The sequence below is a fragment of the Cololabis saira genome, chromosome 16 (assembly GCF_033807715.1).
Source record: "Cololabis saira isolate AMF1-May2022 chromosome 16, fColSai1.1, whole genome shotgun sequence".
Classification (NCBI taxonomy): domain Eukaryota; kingdom Metazoa; phylum Chordata; class Actinopteri; order Beloniformes; family Belonidae; genus Cololabis; species Cololabis saira.
Window position 1 is genome coordinate 35,392,663 of NC_084602.1, and position 20,070 is coordinate 35,412,732.

The following is a 20,070-nucleotide window of genomic DNA, read 5'->3' on the forward strand; positions in this document are numbered from 1 at the left end:
TAAAACTGGTTAATTTAAGAACATTTGAGGGTAAAACTGGTTATTTTAAGAACATCTGAAGGTAAAACTGGTTCATTTAAGAACATTTTAAGGTAAAACTGGTTAATTTAAAAACATTTGAAGGTAAAACTGGTTAATTTAAGAACATTTGAAGGTAAAAACTCGTTAATTTAAGAACATCTGAAGGTAAAACTGATTCATTTAAGAACATTTGAAGGTAAAATTGGTTCATTTAAGAACATTTGAAGGTAAAACTGGTTTATTTAAGAGCTTCTGAAGGCAAAACTGGTTAATTTAAGAACATCTGAAGGTAAAACTGGTTCATTTAAGAACATTTGAGGTAAAACTGGTTAATTTAAGAACATTTGAAGGTAAAACTGGTTAATTTAAGAACATTTGAGGTAAAACTGGTTAATTTAAGAACATTTGAAGGTAAAACTGCTTAATTTAAGAATATTTGAAGGTAAAACTGATTAATTTAAGAATATTTGAAGGTAAAACTGATTAATTTAAGAACATTTTCTATCATTCTTTACCTCAAAACCTTTTTTTTACATCCTGCTCCAGCAGACTTCGGGCTTTTCCAGATGCAGGTGAGACCCGATCAAGGACTCGCTCCAGCTCCCTTTTGCTCCTGTAGCAGCGGGAACTTCTACCACACACTAACTTGACTAATTTCAGATTTTCGTCACCGCGGCCGGTTTGGGATCCGACCTCTGGTGGATCCCAGTGGACGGAGGTGACCTCGTCTGTCCTCCTTGACCTCTCGTCCTCTCCTCAGTCCTGCGTCTCTCTGGCGGCGTCCTTGCGGGTGATGATCTTGTACACGCTCTCCCTGAAGCTGCTGTCGGAGGTCAGCCGCCGGGCCGTCGCCCGCAGGTCCTCCATGCTGCCGCCGTCGGCGCTCGGCGACGCGAACGACTTGGAGTGCTTTACTGCGGAGACGAGACGAAACAAGCAATCAAGAACTCTGGACTTCAAGGCCTTGGTGGAACCGAGTCTTGGCCACAACCCTTTGAACATGGGAAGACTTGATTCCAATTCTGAGGCCCAACTCTGAGCCCAGCCTTGATTTTTTAACATTGACTGCATGGTTTGAAACAAAGGAACCTCCATAATGACTCAAAGCCGCAGCAGGTTTTGCATTTACGGCCCTTCGGTGATAAAATTCCGTGTGAGCACCACGGATATAATACTATGCAAAGTCAATGGGATCCGTTGTTGTGATATATACACGGATTATGGCATTATTATCATTTATATATTATTCTTTGTTATAGTGGCTAAATTTCAGACTCCTAGCTAAAAGCGTTAGTGAACTATGCAAAAAAAGACACAAAATAGGCCCTATTCCATTAATCAGGAGGCTCTCAGAGCTATACGTTTCTACAACCTCCTAACCAGCCAGGACGTTTTGGAGGAAACACTGTTGCAGAAGTCATAGAAGTCTGAATTTTATATGTTGTTTGGGGGCATCCCCTGAACAGACAGACGTTAGTTTGGTGCAGATCGGACCTGTACTTTTGAAACTTCACCATTTCCACCATTCGAACGGACGCCGTTGCCACAACATTTGACCAAACCAAGTAAAACTTGAGCTGTGGCCTCCATATGGAGTGTTGTGCGTCGCCCATGTGAAATCTGGACTTATAAATGTATGAATATTTTGTGATTTTGAGGACTTGTAAAACCAGACTTTGCCCCTTCTTCCTGAAGTCCTGCGACCCCCTGCTGCTAACTCCTGGTTATCTCGGCCTGGGTCGAGATAGTCCGTTTACGACCCCCACGGCATGGCCGGAGATCAAAACAAGGACCCAGCAGGGTTTCTGCCAGGGAAAACAGACTTCCTTGGGGGTTTTATGACACCTAAGCAGGGGTCGGGATGCAGCGGAGCCAAAACCAGACCTCAAAATGGTACTGCTTCTTTGAACCCCCCCTTTTCCGCTTTAATGTGCCTCATAAAATGGCGCTGTTGCCTGAACTACAACCCCCAGCATGCCTTGCGGGGGGGGTGGCGCCTACAAACGGCCCCATCCAATCGCAATGAGGCACCGATGACGTCACCGCAGCGCGCGTAGGATCAAAACCCCTGCCGCTGCTCCTCTTCACTCTCTTTGCTCTTCCGATCACCCTCTCATCCGAGCTGGATCGTTTGGCTCTGGGCCAAGATCCCATCTCCCTTTCTCCCCCCGGCTGGGGGGAGGTGTAAGGCCCCATCGGGCCGCTCCGGTGGACCTGCAGCCCGTTGAAGCCGCGGTGCACGGAGCCGCCCCCATCAGCTCCCGGTCTCAACTTTTCATCCAGAGTCCTGCTTCACGTGTCCCCGGTCCCTGGGAGCTGGAAAGGGGGGGGAAGCCGCTCCGAAGCTCGGCCCCGGCCCAGGGTGAGACCCGTTCTTCTTTCCTAACCTCTCTCTCTGCTCTTAAAACTTCACCTGAAAGGACCTGTGGACAGCCTGCCCCGCGCAGAACCGAGACGCATCCCGCTGCCCGTCCCGGGGCCACGCGCTCAGGCCGACGGGCACCAGCACTCAGAAGAAGTAGACTGGCCCCGCGCGCCCCCGAGACGACGTGATCGCCTCCGGACCGGAGCTGGAGCGCCGGCTGCTTCAGCTGTACCCCCGTCCTCTCGTGATTCCAGAGTCAGGAGGAGGAGCGGGAGAGGCGGGAGGACTCTCTGGGATCGGACTCCGACCAAAGACCCGGCAGGAACCCCTGATCGGCACCCGGAGACCCGAGGAGGCGTGAGGTTTTGAGACCTGGGTGTATGAGTTTAACTGGGAGTGTTACAGAGCTAAATCTGTGTTCAGAGCTGAGATTACACCACCATCATTATAAGGACTGTTTTCATTAATTTGTAGTCACTACTTTCTGCTAGTCATTCATGTTTTAAAGCGCTGTTTTCTGCAGTTGATCACGGTTTAACACCGGGATCACCATCCGTTCTAATTGCACGTGGCCCAGAGGGCGCGTCCATCTTTAAAAGACCACAGGAGCCCCGTTTGAACTGTAGATGTTCTGTATCTTCGTTATTATTGCTTGATTTCTTTTCTTTTTCATTCCATGCATTTAACGTTTATGTTTCATTTTATTGATTGTTGTTTTTCTAGTTAATTAATTGTTTTATGGATACTTAAGCCATTTCTGCCATCAGATTTATTTGGGTGTTGCGTTTATCATCTTTTGACACCCGTATGTAAATAAATTCTGATTGATTTCTTTATGAGTGGTTGTGTTATTTCATGCAAGATTTGGTCACAAATTGATTTGTTTAAGCAGAGCCTAGTGTTCGGATATCACGCCTTCACTGTTATTCTGTAAGATTTGCTGTTCTGCAGGATAATTCAAATCATAATGAGACTGATTTTCTGCTGTTAGTTATCGAATTCCACCGGAAGTAAGGCCCCGGCGGTGGTGCCCCTACGAGAATTATCATTTTTGATAATACAATTTGATAAATAGTCAACTTTATTAATTATTAATAATTCTTTAATAGAATTATCATTAGCCTTGATAACTGGACAGCCAAGCTACCTTGAGTTGCACAACATAAATGGCGCCCCAGCGTGAGGCTCTCTCGAAACGATATTTGTGACCAGTTTGTATGAAATAACAGAACATTAATTTTGATCGGGAAAGAAAATATTTTTATTTTTCTTCCCCCCTCATTATCTGATTCCTACGGTTATTTTAAAACATCCCTGTTCTAATGGCAACCTCGCCTCACTAAAGGGTGATTGCTTTGTTAAGTTCTTTAATTTTATTAATTTGAACTTTTATTTTTCATCACACGATTATTAATCTTGTGATTGATTTCCTCTGCAACCTTGCTTCACTGAAGGTAATGGTTGGGTTTGCTTTAAGTTCTGTTAATTTTATTAACCTGAACTTTTTCTATCACTCAATTTTTGTGAATCTGTTTGAGTAATTTCCTCTTGCAACCAGGTTCCATGGAAACTAATGGTTGGCTCGCTGTAAATTCCTGATTTTTATTAATCTGAACTTTTATTGAGGGATCACTATTTTATTAATCTCTGATTAATTCCCTTTTGCAACCATACTTAACTGAAGGCAATGGTTGACTTAATTTCTTTAATTCTATTAATTGAACTGTTGCTGATTACCCCATGTGAGTTATTAATCTTCTCAGATTAATCTCTACTGTGTTTTAAATTGAATCTTTAATTTAAAGTTATTTAAAGATTCCTCCCTGTTAACTCACTTTATTAATTCCTTTCAGTTGGTTCTTGCTTCTAAGGTTATAACCAATACCCCAGTCTCTCAGGGTTTGTTATCGGTTTAATTTCTTCTAATCTGAGTGATAACGTGAGCTGACTTCGTTAATAAGTGTAATCTCTTGCCAGAATCCCAAGCGAAGCGCTGGGGCCTGGACCGTGAGCTGAGGTGTGGTTATTAATGGCAGAGAGCTCATCGCAGTGGACGGAGAACCAGCAGAGGTGGACATGCAGGCTGATAGAGATCGACCGACAGGCAAGTCTGTTCTTAGGCTGGACCCAAAAGTGGTGAGCCCGGTCATCTCATCCCCTGAGCCCCCTGGTCAGACGCCACCATGAGTAAGCCAAAAATTAATTACCCGAAAGGAGCTGCGGCCCTTCCCAGTTTTCACTGTTACTGACGCTGAAGAAGCAGCTCAGCGTCTTCTTAAAGTAAACCAGAGGAGAACAGATCACGATTAACAACCAAGGCGCAGACGCCGTACCTTAGAGCGAGGGGGGTCCCACGTTTGACCTTTTTTTTAGCCAAAGAACACTGAACAGCTGCATTACCTTGTATGCAGCGGCCCCCTCACAATTTTTCTGACCCAGAAGTGGAAGTCCGCTCCACACCTGGAAAGGGGGGTAGGATACCTTGTGGCGTTAAAGAAAAATTCACGCCTACACACAACTTTCAGGCTTCCACAGCCAAACATAAGTTAATGTGTGTTTTTGTCGCCTAGCAATTAATCAAAGAGTGGTTAAATTGTTGGCTTTTGATTTTAGGTACAGTGTACATCCTGAAACCTAACTAACCCCTCCTTTTATCTTTCATCTACCGCACTTTAAGAGTGATATCACTGTGTTAGGTAAATGAATGATGTTATTGCTTCAAATATGTTGTTCTTTTCGTATTTTTGTGCATTGCTCGCCTAGTGGACTAACCAGGCCAGCTCACGCCCTCAGAGTTTGATGATCACATGGACTTGGACCGTTTGTTTTAGCTCCGACGCGGACCCTGCAGTCCTTCATCGAATCTTAAAGGGGGGATGTTGTGCGTCGCCCATGTGAAATCTGGACTTATAAATGTATGAATATTTTGTGATTTTGAGGACTTGTAAAACCAGACTTTGCCCCTTCTTCCTGAAGTCCTGCGACCCCCTGCTGCTAACTCCTGGTTATCTCGGCCTGGGTCGAGATAGTCCGTTTACGACCCCCACGGCATGGCCGGAGATCAAAACAAGGACCCAGCAGGGTTTCTGCCAGGGAAAACAGACTTCCTTGGGGGTTTTATGACACCTAAGCAGGGGTCGGGATGCAGCGGAGCCAAAACCAGACCTCAAAATGGTACTGCTTCTTTGAACCCCCCCTTTTCCGCTTTAATGTGCCTCATAAAATGGCGCTGTTGCCTGAACTACAACCCCCAGCATGCCTTGCGGGGGGGGTGGCGCCTACAAACGGCCCCATCCAATCGCAATGAGGCACCGATGACGTCACCGCAGCGCGCGTAGGATCAAAACCCCTGCCGCTGCTCCTCTTCACTCTCTTTGCTCTTCCGATCACCCTCTCATCCGAGCTGGATCGTTTGGCTCTGGGCCAAGATCCCATCTCCCTTTCTCCCCCCGGCTGGGGGGAGGTGTAAGGCCCCATCGGGCCGCTCCGGTGGACCTGCAGCCCGTTGAAGCCGCGGTGCACGGAGCCGCCCCCATCAGCTCCCGGTCTCAACTTTTCATCCAGAGTCCTGCTTCACGTGTCCCCGGTCCCTGGGAGCTGGAAAGGGGGGGGAAGCCGCTCCGAAGCTCGGCCCCGGCCCAGGGTGAGACCCGTTCTTCTTTCCTAACCTCTCTCTCTGCTCTTAAAACTTCACCTGAAAGGACCTGTGGACAGCCTGCCCCGCGCAGAACCGAGACGCATCCCGCTGCCCGTCCCGGGGCCACGCGCTCAGGCCGACGGGCACCAGCACTCAGAAGAAGTAGACTGGCCCCGCGCGCCCCCGAGACGACGTGATCGCCTCCGGACCGGAGCTGGAGCGCCGGCTGCTTCAGCTGTACCCCCGTCCTCTCGTGATTCCAGAGTCAGGAGGAGGAGCGGGAGAGGCGGGAGGACTCTCTGGGATCGGACTCCGACCAAAGACCCGGCAGGAACCCCTGATCGGCACCCGGAGACCCGAGGAGGCGTGAGGTTTTGAGACCTGGGTGTATGAGTTTAACTGGGAGTGTTACAGAGCTAAATCTGTGTTCAGAGCTGAGATTACACCACCATCATTATAAGGACTGTTTTCATTAATTTGTAGTCACTACTTTCTGCTAGTCATTCATGTTTTAAAGCGCTGTTTTCTGCAGTTGATCACGGTTTAACACCGGGATCACCATCCGTTCTAATTGCACGTGGCCCAGAGGGCGCGTCCATCTTTAAAAGACCACAGGAGCCCCGTTTGAACTGTAGATGTTCTGTATCTTCGTTATTATTGCTTGATTTCTTTTCTTTTTCATTCCATGCATTTAACGTTTATGTTTCATTTTATTGATTGTTGTTTTTCTAGTTAATTAATTGTTTTATGGATACTTAAGCCATTTCTGCCATCAGATTTATTTGGGTGTTGCGTTTATCATCTTTTGACACCCGTATGTAAATAAATTCTGATTGATTTCTTTATGAGTGGTTGTGTTATTTCATGCAAGATTTGGTCACAAATTGATTTGTTTAAGCAGAGCCTAGTGTTCGGATATCACGCCTTCACTGTTATTCTGTAAGATTTGCTGTTCTGCAGGATAATTCAAATCATAATGAGACTGATTTTCTGCTGTTAGTTATCGAATTCCACCGGAAGTAAGGCCCCGGCGGTGGTGCCCCTACGAGAATTATCATTTTTGATAATACAATTTGATAAATAGTCAACTTTATTAATTATTAATAATTCTTTAATAGAATTATCATTAGCCTTGATAACTGGACAGCCAAGCTACCTTGAGTTGCACAACAGGAGTCTATATTGGGCTTGCCAAGTCTCAACTCTGTGAACCCTCTGCAACGCCAACTAGCTCTGTGGAAGTCGTACAGCCACGGGACCAAAAGATCCTAGCAAAGGGCCTTCTGCATTGCAACATAGTCAAAAATCAGCCTCCCAGCTCAAAGCGTTACTGAATTATTCAAAAAACACACAAAAAGGCCCGAAAAAGGCAACACACGCGGTGACCTTTGACACTTCCGAAGGTCGCACGGGTCTGGACCTCGGCACAGTGGATGAGAGTCACCTCCTGATACAGAGTCTAGAATTTCAGCCTCCTAGCTCAAAGCGTTAGTGAACTGTGCAAAAATAGACACGAAATAGGCCTCATAGGCAAACCTATAACAATACATAACAAACCTCCTGTGCCTACTGAGCATTAATAACATGTCATAATCGAAGGAGAACTAATTAAAACGGATGTCCTTAACATGAACCTATTGTATTATTGAATTATCAAGGACACTTTCGTGTTTTTGTGTTCAGAAATGTTAAAGATATTAAAAGAAAACCATAACACAATGAGGAAAATACTGTGGCGAACAAGTCGTGCCCAGAGCGTGTCTCGAACCACAGTCTCCCAGACCACAATCAACTGCACTAACCAGTCTGCAAAGGCCTTATCTTATCTGTGGTCATTACACTATGTTCCAAAAAGTATTGTTTTTAATGGACAAGATCCGGCATTTTACATTGAATTCTATTGTTCAGTTTTTAAAATTCTAGCTAGATACATAAAAAAGGGAGGTGAGGTGTGAGCTTCATAACAAAACTTCTGTGCCTACTGAGCATTTATAACATGGGGTTAGCCATAGAAAGGGGCGATAACAGCCTCCTGCGCCTACTAGTAGGTAGAGTAGGGCCCTACTGGCAAATATCTATGGGATGTTTGTGATCGTTTTGTCCTTCATTCAATGGTATGACAGCAGTCAAATCAGGTGACGGATCCCATTGACTTTGCATAGTACTATACCTGTGGTGCTCCCATTAAAACCTCAATAAAACACTGCTAAAACAGTGTTAAAAGCATGCTTTTACAAACTGACAGTAACAAACAGTACCTTCCGCGACAAAAACTCATAATTTAGCCACTATAATAAAGAATAATATATAAATAATAATAATATAATAATCCGTGTATATATCACGACAATGGATCCCATTGACTTTGCATGGTACAATATCCGTGGTGCCCACACGGAATTATACAATTTTCCGTGTATATACCACGGAAAATAGTGGTGAGAGGTCGTGGGCATTTCACGGATTTTTGTGAGATCAGGTTGGTTTCGCCATGTTTATAAATACTTCCTGGACTCAAAGACCAAGATTCCTTGCGAAAAGAATATGTGCAGAAAACAAATTCCTGTTCCTTCTGATGAGGATATCCCGTTAGGCGTTTACATGACCAAATATTTGGGTTAGAAAAGGAGTAACCCAGGGGTCATTTTCAGGTTTTTAAAAACCGGAATATGAGCAAATTCCGTTTATTCAAAGGGGTTATTTGTGTTTACATGGCCGTGCTCAACCGGGTTATTGCTAATATTCCGGTTAGAAAAGGGTTATTGATGCATGTAAACGTAGTCATTGGGCCCGAAACGCAGGAGGGGCCACTGACGATTTATTGCAGCCCAGGCCCAGCTATAAAGAGCAGGCTCCCCCCTTCCTCTTCTCTCTTCACCCTCAGCCCTGTCCAATGTCCCATGGAGTTCTCTGTGAGCTATGAAGAAGGCCACAGCTCCTATTTTAGCATGAAGAGCTAATAGCTATGGGCTGGCCTTCTCCATTATCGGGCCTTAAGAAACGTCTGCTTGCCTTGAAATGGCAACTATAGTCTGCAGCAATGCAACGAGTGAACAGCGAACGTTCTGAGCACCAGATGAGCCGAACGAATGGAAGAGTCAACTGCCATTGGTGAGTCGGTGTAACCTAACCTTCATAAATAATTTCTTAATCAGAATGTTGTGGTAGCTTTGACCACCTGCCTATTTGAATGAGCTTTGTGTTGTTGTCAACTAGACTAGAGTCTATTCTCTGTTATAGAGCTCAGAAATGATGTTATAGACCGCTGTGTCTATATCTATCTAAATAGATTGTGTAATTTTAGACCAGTTATGTTTTTTTTGTATTTAAGCTGTATCAAAGATGGAACTGAGTTAGTCCGTGACTATCTGAGTTTTCAGCGCCATGTGATTGACAGCTGTCAGGCCTGTGTGTGTGTGTGTGTGTGTGTGTGCGTGTGTGTGTGTGTGTGTGTGTGTGTGTGTTCTTCTGAACAAGTTTGTGACTTTACTCTGCTTTCTGCAGCATAGGCCTAGAGCAGGGGTCTACAACCCAAAATGTTGAAAGAGCCGCAAAAAATGAAAAGTCTTGTATCAGCCTTAGAATGAAGGCAACACATGCTGCATGTTTCTATATTAGTTATAACTGGGGGGAGATTTTTTTTTTTCCATTATGCACTTCGAGTAAAAAGTTGAAATGTTGAGAAAAAAGTCGAAATTTCAACATAAAAGTCGAAATGTTAAAATTAATGTTGAAGTACAATCTAGAGAAAAACGTTGAAATGTCGAGAAAAGTCGAAATGTGGAGAAAAAAGTCGAAATGTCGAGGAAATAGTCAAACTTTCGTGAAAAAAGTCGAAATGTTAAGATTAATGTTGAAGTACAATCTTGAGAAAAAAGTCGAAATGTCGAGAAAAAAGTCAAAATTTCGAGACAAAAGTTGAAATGTCGAGATTAAAAAAGAAAGGAAAAAGGAAGAAAAAAGAGAAAGGAAAAAGGGAAAGGAGACAAAGAGGAAAAAAAAGGTCAAACATTTTTTAAAAAGCTCCAGGAGCATGCGGCTCTAGAGCCGCGGGTTGCCGACCCCTGGTCTAGAGGTTTGCTCAGCTCAATAAAAGTGGGAATAAATGTAGTTTGATGGGTAGGATGAGGTGTTGTTGAACGTTAAAATGACTATCATAAGGCCCATGGAGAATGCTCCGCCCCCTCAGTACTGAGACCCGCTGGTCACCTGACTCAGGCTCCGCCCCCTCTGTACTGAGACCTACGCTCCGCCACTGACGGCATCTCAGTGTGCTGAGGTGTGTTGACCTGCAGACTTACACCAGTGGCGCTTGGACGCCCTCCTCTGGATCCGACAGCTCTTGATCCTGCGCGCAGCCGCCTTGTGAAGGTACACGGCGTTCTTCATTATCGCCGGGAGCTTTGCCTCGATCTCGGCAGCACAGATGCAGTCTTCAAAGAACTCTAGGTAAACACACAAAACCAGAAACACGTGACCCTCGTTATCGCGATGCTGCGGCCCAAACCTGGAGATCCGGCTGAGGTTCGAGGAGACACGTCAGTTACCAGCCGAGGAGAGAAAGGCCTCACAGGAAAAGGGGTTCGGTCAAAGTAAGAGCGTGAAACTCTCCAAACATCTCAGGTCTGCGGAGGAGGTCCACTAATGTCTCATCTTTCAAAGCGGATTATCAGCATCTCAAACTAGACTTGTAGGTCAAGACCTAAACTGAGACCAAGACACTACCAAGACCAGAGAGTATCAAGATCAAGTCTAGTTCAGGTCAAGAACGAGACCGAACAGAAACCTAGCTATTTCCTGATCCTGCGTGATTGTAGAACAGAGGTCGGCAACCCAAAATGTTGAAAGAGCCATATTAGACCAAAAACACAAAAAACAAATATGTCTGGAGCCGCAAAAAATTAAAAGTCTTGTATCAGCCTTAGAATGAAGAAACACATGCTGCATGTTTCTATATGAATTATAACTGGGGGAAGATTTTTTTTTCATTATGCACTTCGAGAAAAAAGTCGAAATGTTGAGGAAAAAAGTCAAAATGTCATGAAAAAAGTCAAAGTTTCGAGAAAAAAGTTGAAATTTCAAGATTAATGTTGAAGTACAAGCTTAAGAAAAAAGTCAAAATTTCGAGAAAAAAGTCTAAATGTCGAGAAAAAAGTCTAAATGTCGAGAAAAAAGTTGAAATGTCGAGATTAAAAAAAGGAAAAAAGAAAAAAGAAAAAAAGGAAAAAGAAGAAAAAGAAAAAAGAAGAAAAAAAGGAAAAAAGAAAAAAGGTCAAACATTTTTGAAAAAGCTCCAGGAGCCACTAGGGCGGCGCTACAGAGCCGCGGGTTGCCGACCCCCGTTGTAGAACATCAGCTCCATCCTGGTTCAGCTAGTTTCCATATGAGCTTGTTTTCAACTGCAGCTCAATAACACAGAGAAGTGGATGATGATGTTGAACTCACTATAAATGTTTCCATCCATCAGCTGAGATCAGATATGTGTGGCGACTGCACTACCGCTATTTCTACACTATTGGAGGATTGACTCCAGTGCTTTTAAGGATTGACACGACTACTAACTAGTCCCAAAGTCCTCTAGCAGAATAACCAGCTCCAACACCCCCCTCCACCTCAGAAAAGGAGGGAATAGGAAATGTTACTGATTTAAATTGGACTTAATTTGGAGATGAAAACTGAATTTTAAATATTAAATATACAGTTATCAACTTGAAATTACATTATTTATCTCAAACCAGACCCTCAGTCCAACCTGTTTGTTAGCTGGGCGTCAGGAAGTGATGGTTTACCACCGGGCGGAGGTCAAGGAGCATTTTTACTGGAGCTGAGCCACTGCCAAGTTTCAATTGTGATTTCAGTTTTGACTCACAAATCACAAACTCAAGTGTAATAAACACTTATCTCTTATTAAAATAGTCTGTTTTAAGTTTGGTCATGTGACATCCTCTAACGAGCCTAAACGTGGGTCTGCAGCAGACGTATCAGCATTTTAAGACAGATTTACGAGAAATTCAAAATAACTTACAAACTACAATTATGTGCTCAGAGTCTGATAGTTCTACCTTTGTTGACACTGAAAAGCTGTGGACATTCCTGTGTTTGTAATTCCTATAATAGAGCCTAAATGAAAACACTAGTACATTAAAGCACATTTATTCATTTTAAATATTTTCAGTTTATATACACATTGATTGTCTTCAAGTGAAACATTTACATTTTCTTTTAATTTGTCATTTTCACTCATGTGACTCTGGCCTTCACTGATAATAAAGCGCTGCTGCTGACGGACATCGTCCTTCCCCCGTGAGAGAAACTAAAATCACCCCGTCCTGCTCCTCTTTAGGAAAGTAAATTTGATATCTCATTTTTAGAGATATTTATACGAAGTCTTCGCTTTTTTGGCAGAAATCTCTCCTCTCTGGTTACATCCATCTCTCTGATTTGTTTTTCCCAGTTTGTTCCTGTTGTCGCCACTAACCTCGCGAGAACTGCCACCCAGGATACAGCAGGGGGCAGTTCTCGTGAGGTTAGTGACAATTCAGTTTGCAGTTTAAAAATTATTATATTATAAAACGGGAAATTTACGGGAAAATGCTAATATGGGACGACGGCGGGAAAGAGGGGAGAAATACGGTAGTTTCCCGGCCAAAGCGGGAGATTTGACAGGTCTGCGGAGGAAACGATCCAACTCACTCCTCAGCTGCGTCACGTCGCCTTTCATCTTCTCGTCGCTCTCCTTGGTTCGCTCCACACAGTTCAGGCCTTCCTCCAGGTTCTGCAGAGCCTCCTCGGCCTGCTTCAGCCGCTGCTCCAGCTCCACCCGGGACTCGATCTCCACCTGGGACACAGACGGCCAGAAGATGACCGTTAGCTTTAGCTCGGAAACCGTCGCTGTGGGTGAACTCAGACAGATACACGCAGGGTCGCCACCCGTCCCTTGAAATACGGAATTGTTACGTAGTTGGGAATTAAAAGTTGCGTTCCGTATTGAACTAATACGGAACGCAGTTTATTCTGTATTTCACAATTGTCCCATACACAGGAACAACGAACTAACAGTAATGAACAAAATAAAGGACAGGATATATTAAGGACAGCAACATGTGTTGGTTCACTCTCTGTTATTTATTGATGTCATGTCACTTCATTCGTTTAAGTAAACTCAACTAAGGTGAAAACAAATATATTCAATATATTATTTCCCACTACATGCAAAGTGAGATATTCCAAGCCTTTATTTATTATAATTTTGATGATTATGGCTCGCAGTTTATGAAAACCCCAAATATAAAATCTCAAAAAATTTGAATATTTTATGAAATCAATAAACAATTCAATCATCAAAATGATAACAGATAAAGGTTTAATATATCTTGCTGTGCATGTAATGAGACTATGTAATATATTAGTTTCACCCTTCTAAGTTGAATTATTGAAATAAAAATACATAGCATTTCAGTTGCTAGTATGGTTGACTGTCTGTACATTCATGCAAGTTCAATGCTATCAAAGCACTTTAAACTTTATTATTATTATTATTATTATTACTATTATTATTATTATTATTATTATTATTATTATTATTACTTTATCAAATCATTTTGTTCTTTCATATAAAATTAATACATTTCTATGCAGTTTAGAAGTTTTGGGGATGTTCCCTTTTTTTGGCGCCTGCGATGCTGAAATCGGGGCATCCATTATTTCTATTTCTGAAAGGTGGCAACCCTAGATACACGTGACATCGTAAAGGTAATGATTATATCAGTAGCAGCAGCATCGTTGGCTTCTCCTTCAGCCAACCTTTCCAACAGCCTTCTCCTATAAGAGCTGTAAACTCTGGAACTCACTGCCATCACAAATTAAATCCATCTCGGAGTTTAACATGTTCATCACCAAAACTAAAACCTGGTTAAAGAAAAATCTAAACTGTACTCATCTATAAATAGTGTGTATATTTGTGTGGGAGAGTGAGTGAGGGAAGGTTTTATATCATGTAAATGCAATATTGCATTATTGTATTATTGAATTGTATGGTCTTTTTAATTGATGTATATGAATTTTATATTGTACTGCAATGTTGTGGAAGAGAATTAGCACTAGCTATAAACTCTACATGCAGATTCAGCTGGGAGGGCGTTAAGGCTGAGTTATGCTTCTGCGTCAAAATGGCGCCATGCCTACGGCGTCTGGTTTTCGTCGACGCAGAGGACACGCCGTCACCTGCGCCGTCACTGACGTGCGCCTCCCGAAAATTGTAACTACGCGTCGAGGAGACGCAGACCACACGCAGACCGAGAGGGCTGTGATTGGTTCACTTGAAAGCGAAGCATTTCCGGTTTCCGGTTTGAATCAGTAGTTAACTTCCAGGGCTCTTTTCTTTGTTTATATGTGATTTTTTTTGTTTTGGTTTTTTGCACAATAGTTGTCCTTATTTCTTTGATTTACTGTGACCGGAAAAAGTCGGATAAACCATTCAGAAAAAGATCGCTAACTAGTGGCCGCGGGGGGTACTGCACGTCACGGCTGCGGCGTGTGCTCTGCGTCGGTGTGACGCAGAACCATAACTCAGCCTTTAGGGTCTGTGGTCAGCAAGATTAAGATATGTAAAACTCTTGGATACTCTACCTACTCACAACTGTATGATGCCTGTGTCTCCCCCATATTAAATTATGCTTCGGGGGTCTGGGGATATAAGGAGTCTAAGATTGCAGATTCTATACAGAACAGAGCTGCTCGCTGTTTCTTTGGTGTTCATAAATTTGCTCCGATCTTGGCCGTTCAAGGCGACATGGGTTGGCTTCCTGGTTCCATTAGATTGTGGAATCGTTTACTTAATATGCCAGAAGACAGGGTCAATAAGAAAGTTTTTGTTTGGAGTAAATTAAATGGCTCGCCATGGGCTAAAGAAATATTTGCATTATTTGAAGAGGTTGGATTACAGTATATGTATAGTAATAACTTAAACTGTTCAATAACTTCAATTAGTGCTAACTTATTTTCTTTATTTGAGACAAAATGGTTAAATTATATTTTGTTTAAGCCCAAATTACGAACATCCAAATCAAGCACAATTATGTCCCTGAACCTTCTGTTAAAGCAAACCTAACAAGAAATCAAAGGTCTTTAATGGCTCAGCTGAGAACAGGAATCCTTCCCCTGAATCTTGAAGTCGGTAGATTTAAAAACATTCCCGAAGATGAAAGGTTGTGTGAATTATGTGAACTTAATGAAGTGGAAAGTGAATCACATTTTCTGTTATATTGCCCTCTGTATGATGAACCGAGAACTCCATTATTTACTGAAATGTCTGTTAAAAACCCAGAAATGTTCTGGTGCTCTGACGATGATAGAATGGACGGGTTGTTTAACTTCAATGTTTTTATGTTGGCTCATTTTGTTTCTGAAGCCTGGATAAAGCATCAGGATTGTTTATATGTTTAATTGGTACAGGGTCTGTTGACTGGCCTTCATTTGCTTTATGTTTCCTTTTTCTTTTTTTGGTGTCTTGTAAGCCCACTCAGGCTGGGCACTTCATGTGCATGACACGTAAATAAAAAGTTCAATCAATCAAATCAATCAATCAATGCATCACATCAGCTGCAAGCTTGTATCTATGTTTGACTGCATTGTCCCTGTCAAATAAATAAATAAGTAAATACAAATACAAAGAGAACTTGTGTTAAACACAGGGATTAAACACAGACTGATGGAAGGCAAGCGAAAACCCAACGCCAACAGTCCAGGAAGTAGGAAAAACTGTAGTTCATTGATTACTGTAAAATTTCAAATAATGGCCGAGTCATTTCATTTGGTCACTACCCACAGTTGATTACCATACGTTCCCATTTTGAACTAGAACTGAAAATCGTAGCACAGTTACACCAACGAAAACAGAACTTATATCGTACAGAAATTCTGTCCATAAAAGGTACAAACGGAGCTGGTGACACAGTGCGTCCAACTAGCACCCAGAACGAGTCTTACTCGCTGCCGCTTAAACCGAACAAACACTAACTGCACTTACTGTAAAACCTCAAATAATGGCCGAGTCATTTGATTTGGTCACTACCCACAATTATCATTACTATAGGCTCACATTTTGAACCCGAACTGAACAGCTGTAGCTCAGTTACACCAACAGGATCACATCATCTGCAAAAAGCATGAACGAAATCCCGCGGCCACGAAACAGAACTTAGATCGTAGAGAAATTTGGTGCATAAAAGGTACAAACGGAACAGTTTACACAGTGCAGCCCTGTCAGCGTCCAACTAGCACCCAAAACGAGCCTTACTCGCTGCCGCTTAAACAGAACAAACGTTAACTGCACTTACTGTAAAACTTCAAATAATGGCAGAGTCATTTCATTTGGTCACTACCCAGAATTATCATTACTATAAGCTCACATTTAAAACTGGAACTGAAAATTGTAGCTCAGTTACACCAACAGGATCATGTCATCTGCAAAAAGCATGAACTAAGTCCTGTTGTAGAGAAATTCTGTCCATAAAAGTTCCAAAAATGCAATGCTAATGCAGAACAATCTGTAACTGCACTTAAAACTTAAAATAATGACAGAGTCCCAATTATCCGCCAGCTGTAGCAAATATTTTATATATATATATATATATATATATATATATATATATATATATATATATATATATATATATATAATATATAGGCCTGGTCAAGATTGTTTTTCTGGTGGCCAAAAAAATATTCTACCATCTGTAAATATCGCCGACCTAAACACAAACAAATAACCTTGAACGAATTGAAAAATGTGACTATTTATTTAATTTTAGTAAGATGGAGCCAGAGAGCGGTGATAATGTGTTCCGGTGCAGCCCGTCCGCCATCGCGCAGCGCTGCGTTACCTTGAGCTCGGCCTCCGTCTGCTGCTTGTCCACGCTGAGCTGGGACAGCGACTGCTGCAGCGTCTGGGCCTGGGTGGAGTAGAACTCCCGCTCCTGCTGCAGGACTTTGGCCCGCTGCTCGTTCTCCCAGAGCCTGAGACCACAAAAGCATTGCACGTGTTAATTACTGTGGTGTTTCTGAACCCCCGAACAATATAAGACTCTGCTCCCTTGTTGTCTCAAATGTGTTTTTGGTGTCTGGACGAAGCTCCTTAATGTAGAAATACCGGTTCTGACCACATGGAGGCTCGTGGACCCGGTGCAAACGTTGTTATACCACTTTATACCACCAGGTGAACCTCCTCACGTGTTACACTGACGCCTGGGCTCTGTTGTGATACGCTGCCCCCGTGTGGCCAGATGTGGAGTTGCTACATAAAGTGGCTTTAAAGTGAAGCGTAGTCGTCCTCAGACTGGACGATGCTGTAGTAGTCGAGTCCCGCTCCGACCCAATGGCCTCAGAACAAACGGAAGAGGAAGCAGCGAAGACAAGATGTAAACGGAACAAAAAGGATGTGAAAAACTAAAAAGGAGAAATGAAGGAAAGAAGAAATATGTTGGGGGAAAAGTGGGGTAATTGACTCATATCTTTATTATATATACAGTACAGACCAAAAGTTTGAACACACCTTCTCATTCAAACAAATGGGGAAGTGTGTCCAAACTGTTGGCCTGTACTATGTACACACACACACACACACACACACACACACACATATATATATATATATATTACATACATACATACATACATATATATATACACACACACACACACACACACACACACACACATATATATATATATATATACATACATACATACATACATACATACATACATACATACATACATACATACATACATACATACATACATACATACATATATATATACACACACACGCACACGCACACGCACACACACACACACGTATATATATATATCAATTAATTAAAATGGTTTTATGTTATTTTTTATATTTCTACATGTATTTGTTTGTTATGAATATATTATTATATACTCACATAATTGCCTCATTTTTACAAACAATTTAACAAACATCACTATTTTATTTTTATTCTTTCTATTTTTAAATGTTTTCATTATTTTTATTTTATTTTATGTATTTTTATTATATATTTTTTTTAACATTTGGTCACTATTTTCTTTAAAAATATGTCTGTGCTGGATTACGGTGACATTCTGTATATGCATGCATCTTCTCAATGCCTCCACTCGCTTGACACTGTTTATCATGGTGCATTGAGATTTATAACGAATCTGAGAGCTCTCACTCACCATTGTACATTGTATGCCCGGGTGGGTTGGTCGGCCTTGTCCACTCGCAGGCTCAACCACTGGTACATTTTCCTCTATAAGGCTATTCTTGGTCTGATTCCAATATATTTACAGTCATACATTGACCGTAAAGAATCAGGAGGCTACCATCTACGCTCTCTCTACTATCTGTCCCTAGAGTGCATACTGAGCTGGGAAAGAAGGCCTTCAGGTATGCTGCGCCTTCCTCCTGGAACCAGCTGCAAAACACCTTGAATCTCAGAGAACTGGTCTCACTTAATGCTTTTAAATCGCTCCTGAAAGATCTTGAGATGTCCAATTCTGCCTGCAGATGCGATATGTAATGTCAACAGTGTTTTGTTTTGTTATGTGTCGTGTCATATGTCATGTTACTGTGTTGCTGCCTGTCTTGGCCAGGACCCTCTTGTAAAAGAGATTTTTAATCTCAACGAGTTTTTGTTTCCTGGTGAAATAAAGGTTAAATAAAAATAAAAAAAAAATAAAACTTTTCGTTAAACTAGTTAAATTGTAATCTAACCAGTTTAACTGCTGGTGGTTGGTTGGTTTTTTGGTTGGACAAAATTCACAAATGCACAGGCCGATCCACAAATGCACAGAACAATTCACACGTGCGTAGGACAAGATACACAAATGTATTTTTGATGCGCACACAAATATAACCTGATTTACAAACGTTTTTTTGTCTGTGGGCTGCGCTGGATTTACGTGTGACTTTTGAGACTCCCCTGACGTGACTCAATTCACAAATGCGTTTTTTTTAACACGAAAGGATCTATAACCAATCAGATTTCTTCCTTTGTTTCAGCCAATCATAAGAGCACACCCCACGTGGGGGACGATTTACTACACCTGCTGTTTGAGCTTGCGTTTGCGTCGTTCACTTAGAAAAGTGACAAAAAACCATTTGTAAATCAAGTTATATTTGTATAAAAATACATTTGTGTATCTTGTCCTACGCACGTGTGAATTTTTCTGTGCATTTGTGAATCTTGTCCTGTGCATTTGTGAATTATGAGACTGTTCTAGCTCCATACAGGTGAGGATCAGTGTGACTTTGCCTTTCACGTGACAGCCGTCCCGCCTGATCCTGCCGAGGAGGAGGAGGACGGGGGAGGCCCCGCTAGCGGAAGTACAGCGTTATGGATCGTGTGCTTCAGCACTCCTAACTGAACATTAGTGCTTCACAGTCGATAGCAGCGACCTGTAATATCCCACTTACTGCAGCAGCGCATCAATGGGCTGGTTTTTGTGGGTCGATGCACATTTCCACCCGCCGTTCCATCCTCTGCACCATTAGCGGGGCGAAGCTACAACGCCGTGATCGTACAGTTACTCCCCTCTACTTTCATCATGTTTTAGTGTTTACAGACGGATCTGATCATATTTGATGCAAATACAACATATCTCTTCTCTCACTGTGCATAATAATAATAAAATAATAAAACTGAAAGAAGAAAATCACCTGAGCAATACCAAGTACACCCTCCCCCCCACAGCTTTCAGAGGATTTTAAACAGTCAAAGGCCCGGTTTCCCAGATCAGTTAAGTAGTTCTTAACAGCGAAAGACTTCTTTCAAACCTTCTTAAGGAGCCTGTGAAAGAAGTCTTTCGCTGTTAAGAACTACTTAACTGATCTGGGAAACCGGGCCAAACTCTGTTATCTGATCGTCAGCAGGTCTGCAGACCTCTATAAATATTATGTTTCAGCTCTTTGCTGGTCAAGAACAACCATTGCCAAGAGGGAAAGACACAAGCAATGATCTTAGATATTATTAATATTCATCGCAGGTTGATGTAAGAA

General features: G+C 42.4%; 1 protein-coding gene across 1 annotated transcript in view; it reads right to left on the reverse strand.

Annotated features, from left to right (window-relative positions):
• Nucleotides 1–350: 350 nt before the first annotated feature.
• The window catches only part of plekhd1 (pleckstrin homology domain containing, family D (with coiled-coil domains) member 1), a 33,413-nt gene continuing 13,693 nt past the window's right edge, over nt 351–20,070 (reverse strand). The window contains exons 10-13 of the mRNA XM_061743395.1: nt 16,907–17,039; nt 12,717–12,861; nt 10,325–10,468; nt 351–935 (exon numbers count right to left, since the gene is read on the reverse strand). Coding sequence (XP_061599379.1) covers nt 778–935; nt 10,325–10,468; nt 12,717–12,861; nt 16,907–17,039 — 580 coding nt within the window. The 3' untranslated portion in view covers nt 351–777. The remainder of the gene's footprint in view (nt 936–10,324; nt 10,469–12,716; nt 12,862–16,906; nt 17,040–20,070) is intronic.